We start from the raw sequence: 18204 nt of genomic DNA, 5'->3' as shown, positions 1-18204 counted from the left end.
GACATGATCTTTCAGCATCCAACTGTTACCTAACATCATTATCAAACTATATGAAACAGCTGGTGAAAGCAAGAAAGATTTAGACTAAAATAGCCTATTACTCAGCAGGGTATTATGTCGCACTGAAATGTGTTTTATTTTCAAGTAAAATAGTCATTAGGATTTTATATTTCTTTCTAGTGATATATAGATATACAGTATATTGGCAGTTTAACTGGATGAAACTTAGATCGATGTCGGCTGGTAATACTGTCCAATAGGCCGATTAACAGATTTCATCGGTCATTCACTACTTCCTTGTTGCTCGATGCCAGTATCCTCTAAGATTGCCTTATGTTAACAAATAAGTTCTGATATGTCAATCAAAAAACTCAGTCACCTTACCTGTTTAACCGCATCAAGAAGTCTCTCTAACAGGTTTTGTCTTTTCAGGTCATTTTGCTGCATGCCTGTAAGGAACAATGCCCCTATATATTACTGGAGAATTTACCTGATTTAGCAGCATGTGAGAATCCTTATTATATCCTTATTATAATAAGTTTATCATTATTATATCTTCATTCATCTCAGTCGTGATTTACAGTAATGAACTATTGTTTGTTCAGGCACTGGGTGTTCAAATGACATGTTAAAATATAATATAGGGAACAAACACGTAAAAACTTAATGAGGCCCAAAAGAAACCTACCAAGGGAATTGGGAAGTAGTGTTGCCACTGTAGACAGACATTTCAGACATCATTATCTACTGTGACTGTTTTCTCTTTTCTCATTTACTCTCTCTTTTCACATTTTTAAATGTTCACTATCATTTAGCTGTAACAAAGTGTTAAAAATTCTAGGATCTGCATATTCAAATTGCATCGACACTGACTGAATGTTTTGAAACCTTTGGCTTCCTTATAACGAATGTTTTTTTTTAACAACAAAGTCAAATGTGGAGCACAAATCAAATGAATAATACACAATGTAAACATCATGTCAGATTTGCAACTCACCGTTCATTCTGAAAATCCAAACAAAACAGAGTAGTGCAATTTAACATTCAGCACGAATTGCAGTTGTGTCTGTCCCCAAAAGGTTTCAAGTTAATTCCAGGAGATGTTTACATTTTGATTGGCTCTACGTAGTTTTGATTTGCTGAGACACAGCAGTTAAACGTTACAGTACAACCGATACCTAACGAGCACTTTTATAAAGAAAATAAAGGCATTACAACTGTGAATTCGCTGTTTAATAAAGTAATCATCAGTCGGTGATCGTAAGTACTCACTGTCCAGCATGCGTGAACTGTTTCTGACGACTTCTACAGTGTATTAATTCGCTAACGACAGATTGCTAATACAACTGCAAAACCCTCGTTAGTCACATGACATTCCCGGGTGTCACGTGACAGTAACTGTGTCTCATAATGGCAATCAAAACAAAAGTAGTAATGATACAATGAATACGAAGTAATTACAGTAAAATAATAATAATGATGTTCGTCAGTGGATTAAAATTTTTATTTTGTTGTAATTGAATATATATATATATATATATATATATATATATATATATATATAAAATATTTTTTAATTATAACTATGCAATACCTGTAACACATTTTAATTGACCAAACACACCAAATTTGTCAACATTTGTATGTAGATACAAAAGTGAATAAGTATGTTGACAAACACTTCTGAGATCACAGATTATTAAAACATCTAAATTGCATGCAGATGTTCACAGTTCATATTCAAGCGCTCTCTTCTTATGTTCAAGTTCAATAAGACAAAACAAATAATGAATACAGCATTCGATTTTATTGACTAATTTATTGACAAATTTCTTAGAAATTATGCTCACCATTAACATCCAACAGATTTGAAGATGTGCAGTCTGTGCAGTGCACATTTACACACTGCTTAAAGGAATAGTTTCCCCAAAAGTGAAAATTCTCTCATCATTTACTTACCCTCATGACATTCCAGATGTGTATGACTTTCTTTCTTCTGCTGAACTCAAACAAAGTCTTTTAGAAGAATATCTCAGCTCTGTAGGTCCAGCCAATGCAGGTGAATGAGTACCAACATTTTCAAGCTTAAAAAAGCACATAACGCAGCATAAAAATCTATACGTAATCCATAAGACTCCAGTTATTAATTCCAAGTCTTTAGGAGTGATATGTTAGGTGTGGGTGAGAAACAGATTGATATTTAAGTCCTTTTTTACTATAAATTTTCCTCCCTGCCCAGTAGGTGGCGATATACAAGATGAATGTGAAACACCAAAAACAAAAGGAGAACAATATGAAAGTGAAAATGGAGATTTATAGTTAAAAAAAAGGACTTGGAGGACTTTCTCACATCATATCACTCTACACATCGCTTCTGAAGACATGGATTTAACTACTGGAATCCTGTAATCCAATACAATTGTGAAGACCTACAGAGCTGAAATATACTTCTAAAAATCTTTGTGACATGCAGAAGAAAAAAAAGTCATACACATCTGGGATAGCATGAGGGTGATAAAAACAATTATGAACTAAAAATAATTATTGTATGAATTATTCCTTAAAAACATATTGCTACCTCTCCATGGTCCCTTGTATTTGATTTTTTTCCCTATATTACAGGTGTGCAGTGGTAAGTTTGCACTGTCTTCATGGTAACAAGCAATGTGATGCCTTCCTCAGTTTAAGGAAGAGGCAGGCTTGAGTTGTAGTGATGTTGATTCAATCCATCCAGTGACAGCTGATCTTGTGTCAATCATGGTTTCATCTGCATCTTTAGATCGCTCTGTGACATCTGGGCCTCTCTGACTCTCAGATGACTTAATTTCTAGACCTATTGCTGTGTGATATTTAATTGACTTCATGAGGATTTGATTGCCACACAATTAATGTAAAGTACAGTTTTGTGATATTTGATTAATAGTTTTACAGTGGGGTGCAAACATCCACAAATGATAATTCTTCTATTTTTTTTATTCTTTAAAAATTATTACAAATATTTGTTACGAATAATATAATCAGCATAAATTGGAGAAAAAGGTTGAAACGTTTATGTGAATTTCATAATTTCTCAAAAATCCCTCTTCTGCTTTATTTACAACATACTCCGAAATTTGTTAAAAGCCTGGAGATCCACATTATTCAAGCATGATATGAGAACATTCCAAAGAGCATCTTGTGTGCTTCAACTTAAGCAAAGAAATCTAAACTTTTGTACAAAGGAGCTCAAGTCACTGTTACAAATTAGGGACCAACTGTAGAAATACTGGATTTTGAGGGGGACCAACACAATATTACGCAGGTGCTTTTAATGTTGTGGCTGATCGGTGTATAGAGAAGCATGTTGGGGGTTCACTAAACTTACATAGCAGGGAACATTTTTATAAGCCCAGTATGTAAATATGTCTTAAAGGGCATTTCTCTGATCTATCGACACTCTCTTTTGTATTGGAATGAGTTTCACTTTTAGTGTGCTCATGACAAAAAAATTAAATTTCCATTTTCTTTTCACTGCTTGCTTTATGCATGTAAATTGAGAATTTCTTCAACTTACTTATAAATAAAATTGTCACTTTATTTATCTCAATAGTGGCCATTAATGAAAATTATCATTAATTTACACACCCTCATGCCATTCCAGATGCGTATGTCTGACTTTCTTCTGCAAAACACAAATTATGATTTTTAGAAGAATATTTCAGCTCTGTAGGTCCATACAATGCAAGTGAATGGGTGCCAAAATGTTAAAGCTCCAAACAGCACATAAATGCATCATAAAAGTAATCCATATTTACTGTTTTGGGGGGGGTTCAATATTTATCACTTTTTTTTTGCTTGAAGTTGTTCTCCCTGCATAGTAGCGGGTGTATACATTAAGAATGTGAATCACCAATAACACCAAAAAAGAATGTGATCTGTTTCTCACCTACACCTATCAGATATACTGACTTGCGTGACTTCTGGAGCTTCAAATTTTTGGCACCCATTCACTTGCATTGTATGGACCAAATGAGCTGAGAAAAAAAATCTTCATTTGAATTTAGCAGATGAAAGAAGATCATACACATCTGGGGTGGCATGAAGGTGAGTAAATGATGAGAGAATTTTCACTTGTGGTTGAACTATCCCTTTAATTTTACTTTTCAAATTAAACAATAACAGACTAATAAATCTAATTTATAATTCTCAAATTTTTAGTTGTGAAAATCTGTTTGTGTACATAACACAAATAATGTTCCACTGGTGTATATTATTACCACAGAAAGCAAACAGTTTATAAATTGTAGTAGGATAACATATGAGTAATAAAAATATTGCAAATATACAACTGGCATGTAGTAAAAACTATAAACAATGAATGCATTTTAGTTAATATGATTAAAAGAGCAATATTAATATTATTATGAATTGACTTAATATTCAGAATCCTTTTATAAAATTATTAGATTAAAAACATTATTATGAAAGCTTGATATGATTATACATAAATGTAGCTGAAGAATACTGGTGTTTGTAAAGGCAGGTCCTTTCAAGGTAGTATGGATGCAGCGTTCAAAAAAGGGTCTCTCCCACAGAGCACTGTGGGAATAATAGAGGTACACACCAATTACAACAGGTCATATCGGAGCACGACATTCAATGTTGAGCAAAGTTTGCTGTGATAAGTCTTATTTGATTCTGTGTCCTGGCCAATTGGAGCCCTTGTTAAGGTAAGGATGCTATGAATGATTAACAAGGTCACACGTTGCATGATCATGAAAATAAAAAAGGATAATTCACATAGATTACAATGATAAAATGGTAGATTACTTATTTCCATCGCACTGTCGACATCTCCAAGTGTGTAATTTTTAATAATGTTAATTTTATGTTACCTGTAAGTTATACGACCAGAGGTTCTCTGTTTAGGTGGTTAGTGCTGGTCATCCCAGGTGGCTGTGCATTCTGATAACAAATCATGGCAATAGAAACAGGTTGGTCTGCTCTGGCAGAGCAGTTTCCCTTTGAGTCATCTGCCTGTGTATTGATTCTTCCATTTCTCCGGAACGAATTTCTTAGTCCATTGGAGAGTCTGCATGAGACTTTACGCATGACACCAGAAATTCCCTTGGTGCGTTTATGCGGAGCAATGTCATCTTCCAGCTCCTCTGGAGGCACTTCAATATTACCAGTGTACCAAAAAACCCACCAGATAAGACTCAGGAAAATAATCACAGCTCCAGCATAAATTAAAAAGTCATGGAAAAAAATGTTCCAAAACACCCCAGTCAGGAGTATAAAGAGTCCAAAGATGTCATGAAAAACTGCAAACCAAAATGAACATTTACAGCGACCAACTCCTGGATGTTTTTTCTCCATAGCGCAATCTCAGTGTACTTTTAAGTATACCATTAGAATGCAGCCCATCTAATCAAATTCACAGACATAATCAGAAGACTACAGTGGTAAAAGAACACTGAGTTATGAACGAGTGTGTTGTGGTAGAATTATGACGTACAAATGTACAAAGTTCACAGAAGTGAATAAACCCTGTGAGATTCAGCTTTTATCTTTACAGATACAGTATTAGAAACCTTTGACAGAAGACAAACAATCATCATACAAAAATGTGAGCAAAATATCAGTCGAAATTACAATTATCCATACTTAAAGGGTTTGTTTTACAAGTAAAATGTACACATCCTCATATTGCTCCAAACTCGTATGACTTTCCTTCATCCATGGAACACAAAAGGAGAGATGAGGGAGTAGTTTCATTCACTTTCATTGCATATTTTTTTTCTCCATACAATGAAAGTGAAGTGAATGGTGACTGAGCCTGTCAGTCCCTAACATTCTGCCAAACACCACATTTTAGAAAATTCAAAGGTTTAAAACAAAATGAGGGTGAGTAAAAACAGTTTTCATTTAGGCATAACAGTTTTCATTTAGGCATACAGTATTCGTGATATTTACACAGATTTTGTCATCAACATTTTCAAGATTTACATGAAAAAGTTATAATTCCACAAGTTATCCATCTATTAATCCCATTCTAGATCTTGCATGAATCTTTCGTCCTTTACGCTTCAGTTTTTCTTTTATGATTGAAATCCAGACCACACTTAACACAACAAACACTAGCCCAATTGACAAACACAATGGCCCGATTTCATGTCCAGCATTGGTCACAGATATGTTTTCAGTTTTCAATAACTCACTAGAACTGAGGATGATTACCACAAAACCAGCACCTAATGCTACTCCACCAAAAATCAAGACTAAGATGGATTTGTTGTAGGAAGACCAGCAAGTGGGATCTTTGCGTACATGATCCTGAACTGGAGATAAAGCAGTCTGCACAGTTGTGTCTTCACTGAAGTCACCCTGAGCCATGGAGCATCCGAATTGACAACAAGGCCTACACCTACAGGCCAAAACCCATTAAAAAAAAAAAAAAAAAGAGAAAAATGCAAATAAATGAACTAAAAAGAATATTCACTTATAATTGTATGTAGTTTAATTCAATTTTGTTCTTGAGACTTATTAGTGGCTTTAGAAGCAAAAGAGGATACAGAAATTACATTTAAACTTTTTACTTGCCTTTTCTGTTCAGTTTCTAAGGATATTCCCGTTCCTCATGCAGTGATAAGCCTAATATGTACCTCCAAGAAGCATACTTGTTTTCAGGAAGCAAGATAAAGCAAGCAGATGATAAACCTCTGTTTTGACCATCAGATGCTGTCCTTTTTAATTATAGGTGGTCTTCCAAATATATTTGAAATAACCTTTAAATCCATAGAGGGCTGCTTGCCACAACATGCAATTTCTCTCAGGTAACTATATGAGCATTACTGAACATAATGTAAAAACTCATCCAATCCCCTTTGATCAAAACCAGAGTGAGCAGAAAGATCAGCACAAACAGAACAGCAGCTGGTCCAACACATTGTTGGGCGTGTTGTCTGCTTCCACAAAGACCATGAAATATAATACTGCCATTATACAGACATCCCCCAAAACATGGCTCTACCTTAGAATTATACTCCAAATAAGCAAACATTCACAGAAATCAGAAAACAAATTATTTTAATTTAGTGTTGAGCTGTAATAGAGTAAATGCAGACATGAATTTCATGAATATGGCAGTGTTTCTCAACTGGTGGGTCGCCGGTCTATTCAGACTGGGTCACGGACAGCAGGGAAAAGGACAATGCCATAGTTCTCCAATTGAAGATTTCTTTTATTTAAAAATGTAGAAAGCAGCACGTACAAATAAGTTTGCAAAAATGTACATAATGTTCATTCTGTGAGACCAAATTGTTTTTTTCCATTACAAAATTGTTTCACAATTTTATAGGAGTAAAAGTAACTTATATTTTGACAAAATGCTGTAGTTTCATATAAAATACAGGGTTGCTTCACAGTTTTTAAAATCAAATTAAGATTTTTTTTATTTCAAGACCTGAATAAATCAAATTAGCACTGTATCCCATACCAAAACAAAAACCATCTCAAAATAAATAATGTACCACAGACTTACTCAAACAGGCATAAGCAAACATTCAACATAGTCTTAACATTGATCATCAGTAAAACAGGGTAGGCTATATGCAAGTTTAAAATACTCAATACATGTTTTCCACATATATAACATAAAAAATGGTTTATGTATGGCAGTGGTTCTCATTTTATTGGGTCATGCCCCATATGAAAAACTTCGTTCAAAATCATTTTGTTTTTAAAAGATGAAACTAAATTTTCTTTCATCTTCATTTGACAAAAAAGGTTTTATTTAAAAATACAATGAAAACGTCTCTGTAACGTACGTAACCTTGGTCCACTGAGACAAAAGGAACGAGACACTGCGTAGCAACGCATGCAGGGAATACCTTCCTATACGTCCTAGTTGAAACCTCTCTACAATAACACCAATATTCTAATATTGCTATGGTGTTTAAGCCCCACCTGTTTTGGCACGAAACTGTCCGCCATAAAAAAAAAGGTGCACAAACACCATTTCCTCAGAATTCCTACAAGACAGCAATCATCTTGTCTAGAAGACCTCCACAGAATTTCTGACTGAGAACAAGGAATCGCATGTAACTAAAGCACTTCGAGTCTTGTAGTGCGGCTAGTCGCAATGTCTCGTTCCTTTCGTTTCAGGGAACCCAGGTTATGTAACCAAGATGTTTCCTTACGACTCAGTACACTCGACGTTGCGTAGCAACACATGGGGAACAGAATCCCATCACGCCACACTACATGACATAACTTCCCAGAGAGGAACATGATGTCACAGTCTCGTGGGACGGCGACCGATAGGAGTATGCCGCAGTGAGTGATCCTCGTGTTTGCCAGAAGGGGAGCACTCTTGTAAGGACACACCATTTGTCCATGCCCATGAGGAAGACATGCCTCTAGTTGAGTGTGCTGCAACACCATTTGGGCAAGTCTTACCCTGCGACTCATAAGCCAGGGCAATTGCACCGACAATCCAGAGAGACTTTGATTGGAGACGGACATTCCTTTTGTGCATCCTCCATTGCATATAAAGAGCTGCTCAGTCTGAAATTGCATGTACGCTCATGTATGAATGTAGTGCCTGCACAGGCATAACAAATTAAATGATCGTTCCTCATCTGAACCACCTGTGCTTTGAAGGCCATGGTTAGGACCTTAGGCACATAGCCTTATCTGGGTTTGACAGTGGATCTTGAAAAACCGGGTCCAAACTCCAGATGAATTGTCAACTGATATTACATGCAGGTCACCTACCCGTTTTACTGAGGGCAGAGCCAGCAGTAGTGTTGTCTTAACAGAGAGCATGGGCAAATCAACAGAGTCCAAAGGCTCTTTTAGAACTAAAGCTCGTCCGAGGTGGGTTTAATCATGTTACTCTCTTAAGGAACTTTATGATTAAATCCCATTTGCCTAAAAAGGTGTCAGCTTCATGTGCGCGATACGCAGAAACAGTTGCCACGTACACTTTGAGCATTGATGGGTTGAGTCCAGAATCTAATTGCTCTTAAATATTAGAATTTCATATATGGGGCAGTTTACTGGGTCTTTCCCTTGTAAGAGACACCAATCAGTGAACGACTTTACCATTTCCACAGAGGCGTGTCATGGACTGTGCTCTGGCCTGTAAAATGGTGTTCATGACTGAATGTGTCAGTTCTGGCACATCTAGTATGCCCTGTTCAGGGGCCCACACATGCAGGTTTCACAGCTGGGGCTATGGATGCCAGATTGTGCCTTGTGCTTGAGAGAGATCCCTCATTCTCAGTGGCATTTCCACTGAGAAGTTCTGATGCGTGGGAACCCTGCTTGTTTACTTAAGCGCACGTGACATCAACGCTTGGGGCTGTCTAGAGCTACGTGCGCAGGATGCACTGTGGTGCCAGGCTAAATTTTAAACCAAGCAGGAGAAAAGAAATTGCTCACATCGGTTCTAATGTTTATTTTCACTATTTTTGTTGAATGTGTGAAAGTGAATGAGATTTGAGGACGGGTCAGTCTTCTTCGCCCCACACTTTGAGAACCACTGAAATAAGATAAAATGTGCACTCCTACAATAATCTATAACATATTACAACATAAACAATGAAAAGTATACATTGTCATATTTCAAAAACATTTCATCATAAACAGTTGATCTTTAGTGATAGCTTGTCATAAATTTCCGATATGGCATAATTATTGTGAACTGCTGGAAACACTCAAAAGACCCCACGTGCTTGGAGAAAATTCAACAGTGTTTTCACTCTGAAATGCGAGCATTTATTTAATCAGTTCACAATCTTTTGAAGTTTGATACACACGTTAGGTCATATTACGATTCCTGTCTTTCTGCCTCAATTTAAGACCTGTTTAAATGATAATTAAGACTTGTTGTATAATTTAAGATATCTACGACTTATGAACTTAAATTTCAGAAAACTGAATTTAAGGATCCGCGGGAACCCTGAAAATAAAATATAGGTAGAATCTATTTGACCTAATTTTTAGATCAACAGTGACAGTTGTAGTTAAAGTTTCAAATCACATTTCAGCTAGTATTTTTTTCAGAAATACTATCATTTAAGATCAACTACATTGCCAGCCATGGTCATTATGAGCCTTTCCTCCTTTGTATTATGAATGTTCTTTTAAAAAAAATTTGGAAATGAGGAAATAGAATAATAATGGGCTTATATAAATAAATATGCTCTTCAATTTTTAAAAGTGGGGGGACGTCCTGTTGATTTTTGTTGTTGACATCAACAACAAAAATAATGTCACTTGATGCATTCACCTTTACTTGAAATACCATGAAATAAACTATGTAAGATCAAAGGACATGCAACCCAGGATACAAGTTACGTTTTTACTTTGGAAAACAAGTGGCGACCAACCAAAGTAAAATCTGGGTCCCGAAGCAAAACCAGTTGACATGGAATACTTCATAATTTCTTTTTTACATACAACTCCTCATACATATCCAACATATGAAACCGTTTAAAGGGAGAGGTGGTGCACAATTAGTTAAGACTTTTATTTATTTGGCTTTAGCTTTACTTTTCAGCCGAAGTGCAGTGACCTTCAATGTTTTCTTTGCCATTTTCTTGTCTTTTCCGATTTTCTTTAGTCCTTTACCCACAGAAGGTTTAAGTACTTTTTTTAGTATCTTCTGAAAAATAAAATGTTTTCCATAATTTTAAACACATATTGCATGTAAATAAATAAAATGCATGCAGGACAACTGCAACATTTATGCCCAGAAATCACAAATAATTGTGTAACATTAATGCCATTTTTATAAGAAACTGGTTGAACATATTGTCCTTAGTTAGGCATTCAATACTGACCTCCTGTCTTGGCTTTTTGATTGGTGTCTTGATTGACACCAGCTGTGGAATTTCCTCTTCACTGTCATTCTCTTCCTCCATCTCTTTAGGGATCTTGTCTAATACTTCTGTATTCTTATTTTCGATCTTCCTCTTTTGTGCTTGCTAAAAATAAAGGTAAATCCAGTTGAAAAGCAGCCGTAATTTTCATTTTACAAAAATATAGAATAATTGGCCTCATGACTGGCAGTGAATTCATTTTGTGCCTTGAGGCCAGCGTTACCTTGGTTACAGCAGCCTTCTGGGCATCCTCCACCAGTTTGAGATGACTCAGATCAGAGGTGTAGATGGGTAAAGCAACTGACGTCAGACTTTTTAAATGGATGATTTTTATGTTTTTTCCTTTCTGGGGAAAACATACACATGAAAAACAATGAAAAGAAGAATATATTTTTCATTATTTCTATAGTGTAATGAAAGGGCGCTAGTCATGCACAAAATTATTGTCCCACTCTACGCACCATTTCTAACTTTGCAGAGATGGTGGAAACTGCCGTGACCACATTCTCGGCTATCTCATCTGCTGTCATGCCTGAATGTGCTACATGCGCCATGCTGCAAACAAACAAACCAATAATCAGGGCAACTGATATTCATGACAGAAAAATTGTTAGGTGTCAGGCACATGTGTCATAGTTTGTAGGGACAAGTTCCAATAGATGAAGAGACTCATCTGGATACACTATGAGTTATTATAAGCACAGTTTTAACACCACTTCCATTTGTGATAGAGACGGAAATGGTTTGCTGACGTGCTTTCAACTTTTTGTATCACAGTGAATAAACAAGGTCCATACCACCAAGATCCTTTCTTTGAGACACTGAGGGTGGTGCCCTGAATGAGGCGTTCCATGTCTCTGGCCAGGTGTTTGCTCTTTAGATCCACCGACAGAGGACTCCTGAGACAGATAAAGAACAGCTATGAATATGTCATTGACAATAAATGTTATGAGAAAATTTGAAGTCAAGAAATGATCTACCGTAATTTCCGGACTATTGAGCGCACCTGAATATAAGCCGCACCCACTGATTTTTAAATAAAATATCATTTTAAACATAAATAAGCCGCACCTGTCTATAAGCCGCAGGTGCCTACCAGTACATTGAAACAAATGAACTTTACTCAGGCTTTAACGAAACATGGCTTGTAACAAAAATTAAATAGGCTTTAACAAAACACGGTGTGGCAGCGGGGGCGTGGTCAAGCGCCCGTCCGGGAGAGAAAAGCGGTAAGGGCGCTTACACCTGAGCTAAATTATGTCTAACACCGGTGTCTAATTTCAGTAAGCATGGGGAGAGCGGCATAAAAAGGCAGCAGCCACAAAGCTGAGAGAGTGACACACGTCAGTCTAGTGTTGGCGCATAGAAGAATTGAGAAACTTTATAAAATTGATTGTAAACATTGCTGTGGCCATTAAAAGCCTTACCTGGAACGTCAAGTGCCCTGCTGAAAACTGTCACACTGGTGCCCGTGTGACAGTTTTCCCAAGAAGGACACGTGAAGCAGGGCACTTTAAATTAGACACCGGTGTTAGACATAATTTAGCGCAGGTGTAAGCGCCCTTACAGCTTTTCTCTCCCGGACGGGCGCTGCCACACCGTGTTTTGTTAAAGCCTATTTATTTTTGTCAATTCCTCACGCTGTTGTTTCCAGTATCATCGACTCATTAAGACCAAGCTCCCGTGCAGCAGCTCTATTTCCTTTTCCAACAGCCAGATCAACTTGAAAGCTGCATCATATGCGTTTCTCCATGTCTTTGCCATGGTGAGGGTGACAAAATTACTACCGTAATCAGAATGATGGGAAGTTTGAGCGTGCTCGATTTAATCTAAACAGTAAACAAAAAAAGTTGTTTTGACCTTAACCCGTTCGGCAATTTCATTGGTCTAATGAAAGCTTCACGCCGCCAAAAAACTGAGCATGTCACAGAATGTTTTTTTTTGTATAAAATTTGAAAGCGGGAAAAATCCATACATTAGCCGCATCATTGTATAAGCCGCGAGGTTCAAAGCGTGGGAAAAAAGTTGCGGCTTATAGTCCGGAAATTACGGTACTCTCACTTCTTCCTTTCGTAGAAATGCTTGCCAATGTGAGATGGAAGCCTGCATCGGATGTGCGCATCCGACAGAAATATATCAAAGTTACTGAGCAGTCGTCTCTTGGCTTTAAATGGCTTATACTCAGTTCATAACACTTTGAAGGGAATGACCTAACAAGAGAACACTCGTAAATTTAATTTCCAAGATAGGTATATTTCACAACATTTAGGTTTTGTTCAGTGAGGCAGGAAAAATCTGATATCTTGGTGTCTTATAAATCTGATTTAATAAATCTGATATTTCGGATGAGACTAAATGTTCAAATGTGATTTAGTTTAATTAATTCTAGGCACAATGTGGTTGTAATGAAATAAAGTGCACTTTCCAAATAAACACATTTTCACATACAGATTTATGTGGCATTTACGATGTAATGATGAATTGTGAATGGTTTTGGACACAGTATATGCATAAATGGATAAAATGTCTCTGTCGCTTATGTTCTCTCACATACCTTGTGAGTTCTACATCATGGGAAAGAGCAGAGGCATAATTTCCAGTTTTGTCTAATGGCTTGTTTTCAAAATGACAGCATCAGTCCTAAACCTACCTCCATTATAAAGGCATTAATTGTGTTAATAATATGCATTACAGGTGAAAAGGGCTGTACAGGCATTACAAGCCTATTTAAAGAGCACCACCTCATCTCTCTCTTCTCTTAATGGAAAATCCCTAAAAAGGACAAACCATTTGTATGCAAGTTTGTTTTACGGGATCTAAATCTAACGGCCTTTGATTTTAAGATATTTCTTTATTAAATGTGCTACTATTAACAAGAGTTGGTTTAACCCATTAACCATTTGTGGCAGTATGCACAAACCCACTGTCAGATCAAATGGATATGCTTGGAAAGTCATAGTTGTTTCAAAGTTTGTAGAGACAAGCTCCAATAGTGGAGACTCATCTGGATACACTCTGGGTTATTTTAGCACTTTTTAACCCATGACCAGCACTGAGACTGAAGGACAGGGTTTGCTGAAGTGCATAGAAATCTTTTACACAAGAGATTTTAATATTAATTGGGTAACTGAAAGCATTTCATACCTCTGTAACATTTTTGACCCCTCTCTCAACAAGTAACCGCTTGTAAAACGTCCCTGTCTTCTCTGAAGTCATGTTGGGCTCATCTCTGGTGAAGAGACAGACCTCTCCCGACTCTGTCCGCAGCCCATTGGGTAAAGGTCTGTGGGGTAAAACACTTGTTAATAGTAGCACATTATACATTTAATCCTGAAATATCTTAAAATGAATGACTGTTAGATTTAGATCCCATAAAAGGGCAGTGGTGGCTCAGTGGTTGAGGCTCAGGGTTACTGACCAGAAGGTCAGGGGTTCAAGCCCCAGCACCACCAAGTTGCCACTGTTGGGCCCTTGAGCAAGGCACTTAACTCCAGATTGCTCCGGGGGGATTGTCCCTGTAATAAGTGCACTGTAAGTCGCTTTGGATAAAAGCGTCTGCCAAATGCATAAATGTAAATGTAAATATAAAACAAACTTGCATGCGAATGGTTTGCTCCTTTTTAGGGATTTTCCTCTGAGTGAAGAGAAGAGAGATGGCCTGACCCTCATTTATTAACAGGTTTTTGGATGAGCTGGTGCTCTTTAAATAGGCTTGTAATGCCCATACAGCCTTTTTCACCTGTAATGCATATAATTTACACAATGAATGCATTTATAACTGCAGTAGTTCACATTTTATTAAATCAAACATGAGGCAGAACTAAAACTTACGGAAGAGGATTAGGGCCAAGCAATAATAATAAAAAAAAAGCCATCTCGAGATTAAAGTCATAATAATGCGAGATTAAACTCGTTAAATTTCGAGAAAAAAGTAGAAATACAATCTTGAGAATAAACTCATTAAATATCGAGATTAAAGTCGTTGTGTTTCGAGAAAAAACTCGTTAAATTTAATCTCGCATTATAATGACTTTAATCTCGATATTTAATGAGTTTATTCTCAAGATTGTATTTCGACTTTTTTCTCGAAATTTAACGACTTTAATCTCGGTATTTAATGAGTTTATTCTCAAGATTGTATTTCGACTTTTTTCTAGAAATTTAACGAGTTTAATCTCGATATTTAATGAGTTTATTCTCAAGATTGTATTTCGACTTTTTTCTCGAAATTTAACGAGGTTAATCTCGCATTATAATGACTTTATTCTCGAGATGGTTTTATTTTTTTATTATTGCTTGGCCCTAATCCGCTTCCGTAAAAACTCCAGCATTCATAAAGATCAAATAAATAAAAGACACATAATACACGTCAATGCTTGTCTTTGAGTAGCTTACATATAGCCATGCAGCCTTGTCAGTTACTTGAAATCTTCAAGTTACTCACCCAATATTAGATATGCTGACCCAGACGAAGTAAATATAATATGAAAAATATGGGCAAACATGGTTAAAAATTGCTCGTTTACCTGAGAGCGGTCGAGATCCAATTCTTCATGATGCACGTGTGTGGAGAACCCTTACAGCGCATGCGTATTTCCGATGTTACCTCAAATTACTTTTATTTTGAAAAAAGTTTTAGCGTGACCATTTCACGTTTTATGCTTTTTATTTTCAATCCAGTCTTGAATTAAATAAAAATGAAAGCTTGGCGGACTTTGAACGGAAAATGTATGTTATATTTTATTGTCAGTAAACAGATTCGCCATATGTTTAGAGCAAATGCACAGCATGCATTTGTTTAGCTGATAATCATGGTAATTTTCCGTTTTTGTTTGCTTATTAGTAAGTAATGGTAAAATAATACATAGAAACAAATTATATTATTAATAATAACACATTGTTGCATTATTCCCTTTGGGGGTTCTTAAAGGAATAGTCTCAGTTCAAAACAAGTTAAGATCAAGAACGGGCCTTTTCCACGGACTGCGATGACGCGTTTCCGCATTATTTATCAGTGTAAATCTGGCAAACTTTTTTATATTTGCAATTTTTAAATATTGAGTGTAAATTTATAACATCGTGCTTTGTGTTATACTATCCTAGAATTTGTTAAAACAAAATTAGTTATCACGCTGCAAGGGGGGTTCGATTACAGCTGCTGAGAGATTGACAGTAAATTTGTCATTTTCTCCCACTTTGCTGTCTTAATCCGCCGTCTGTATTTTTTTCCTCTTCTGGAAAGTCATTGAAAATAACAGTTTTCTTTTGCTGTTGGAGCAAATGGGTAAGTGAAAATAATATTTGCTGTGATCTCCCATTCACGGCTGTTTTTACCCTGCAATCTTTTATTTCCTCCTTTAAAAAGTGTGAAAAAGGTATATTGACAGCATATGTGGCATAATGTTGATTACCACAAAAACTATTATTTTAAGTCGTCCCACCTTTTCTATACAAAAGACCAAAATTAATTCTGTTAAAACTTGTGTATTGGCAAGGCAAGTCTTGACTTGATACAGGACATCTAATTCTCACTATATTTTTTTTAGAAGATAGTAATCTGATTTAGTTATTTCTTTGATTTGACTATTAAATCTATGGTCTGACTCCAAAATAATACCAAGATTCCTGACTTGATTTTTTTGTCTTAAGACCCCTGGAATCAAGGTGTGTGTTCATCCTGGGCATATCACCTTTGTTGCCAATTAGTGACCTCTGTCTTGTCTTTGTTTAACTGAAGCAAGTTCCGGCACATCTAACATCAATACACTGCTACAGAGAGTCTATGAGGCTTTAGTTATCTGGGTGTGTTTGCATAGCTATGGTACACAATTGGGTTATTTTTCATAATTTGGCCTAGTGGGAGCATACAGGTTGAACAGAAACGTTGCAAGAATTGAGCTTAGTGGGACTCCACATGTCATGGATGCCTATGTTCACATAGTAACTCTGAAATAACTTCTAGACATGCCCTGAACCCGCTGAGGACCATCCCAGAGAGCCCTACCCAGTTTTCCGCTCTGTCTAACAGAGATTACAAGAGGGGTGAAAATTAGAGAAAAGGGAAAAAAATGCTATTTAGGCAGTTTTCATTGCATTAATTTATCAGATTGCAGAGTAATGTTGTTTGTGTGTGTGTGTGATGAAACCATAAAGGATGGGAACTATATTGTTTGTGTTTATAATCAACAATGCTGTTTACATTGCAAGTGTGTGCACCTTTCATATCTTGGCGCTCCCTCATTATTCATAATGCAGCACATTTGCAAGAAAAGCATAAATAGCAAAAAACTTTTTGCATAATGTACCAGCTGCATGGTGAAGAGAGACGCGTAAACACCTTTTACATTTCTAATTCCATCCAGGGACGGAAATTAATGGAGGCTCTGGGCAAAAAAAATAAATCCCCCTGCAATCTGGTATAGTTCCAAATACACTCACCTAAAGGATTATTAGGAACACCATACTAATACTGTGTTTGACCCCCTTTCGCCTTCAGAACTGCCTTAATGTTACGTGGCATTGATTCATCAAGGTGCTGAAAGCATTCTTTAGAAATGTTGGCCCATATTGATAGGATAGGATCTTGCAGTTGATGGAGATTTGTGGGATGCACATCCAGGGCACGAAGCTCCCGTTCCACCACATCCCAAAGATGCTCTATTGGGTTGAGATCTGGTGACTGTGGGGGCCATTTTAGTACAGTGAACTCATTATCATGTTCAAGAAACCAATTTGAAATGATTCGAGCTTTGTGACATGGTGCATTATCCTGCTGGAAGTAGCCATCAGAGGATGGGTACATGGTGGCCATAAAGGGATGGACATGGTCAGAAACAATGCTCAGGTAGGCCGTGGCATTTAAACGATGCCCAATTGGCACTAAGGGGCCTAAAGTGTGCCAAGAAAACATCCCCCACACCATTACACCACCACCACCAGCCTGCACAGTGGTAACAAGGCATGCTGGATCCATGTTCTCATTCTGTTTACGCCAAATTCTGACTCTACCATCTGAATGTCTCAACAGAAATCGAGACTCATCAGACCAGTCAACATTTTTCCAGTCTTCAACTGTCCAATTTTGGTGAGCTCTTGCAAATTGTAGCCTCTTTTTCCTATTTGTATTGGAGATGAGTGGTACCCGGTGGGGTCTTCTGCTGTTGTAGCCCATCCGCCTCAAGGTTGTGCGTGTTGTGGCTTCACAAATGCTTTGCTGCATACCTCGTTTGTAACGAGTGGTTATTTCAGGCAAAGTTGCTCTTCTATCAGCTTGAATCAGTCGGCCCATTCTCCTCTGACCTCTAGTATCAACAAGGCATTTTCGCCCACAGGACTG

General features: G+C 36.9%; 1 protein-coding gene, 1 non-coding gene and 1 pseudogene across 4 annotated transcripts in view; all 3 read right to left on the bottom strand.

The window, feature by feature from the left end:
* The window catches only part of LOC127633859 (sorting nexin-29-like), a 133071-nt gene extending 131713 nt beyond the window's left edge, over window positions 1–1358 (bottom strand). For 2 of the 3 annotated variants that reach the window (XM_052113212.1, XM_052113214.1), the window contains exons 1-3: window positions 998–1358; window positions 689–715; window positions 385–449 (exon numbers count right to left, since the gene is read on the bottom strand). In XM_052113212.1, the coding sequence (XP_051969172.1) occupies window positions 385–449; window positions 689–715; window positions 998–1004 (99 nt within the window). In that variant the 5' untranslated portion in view covers window positions 1005–1358. The remainder of the gene's footprint in view (window positions 1–384; window positions 450–688; window positions 716–997) is intronic. The other variant, XM_052113213.1, reaches the window with a different exon arrangement.
* Window positions 1359–7209: 5851 nt separating this feature from the next.
* LOC127633181 (ribosomal L1 domain-containing protein 1-like) lies at window positions 7210–17109 on the bottom strand (annotated as a pseudogene).
* On the bottom strand, window positions 13826–13952 carry LOC127633935 (small nucleolar RNA SNORA55). Its single transcript, XR_007969282.1, has one exon. It is a non-coding gene; the product is annotated as a small nucleolar RNA SNORA55 (small nucleolar RNA).
* Window positions 17110–18204: the final 1095 nt, after the last annotated feature.

The sequence above is a fragment of the Xyrauchen texanus genome, chromosome 40, assembly GCF_025860055.1.
Source record: "Xyrauchen texanus isolate HMW12.3.18 chromosome 40, RBS_HiC_50CHRs, whole genome shotgun sequence".
NCBI classification, from domain to species: Eukaryota; Metazoa; Chordata; class Actinopteri; order Cypriniformes; family Catostomidae; genus Xyrauchen; species Xyrauchen texanus.
This window is presented reverse-complemented; position numbering and strand designations above follow the sequence as displayed.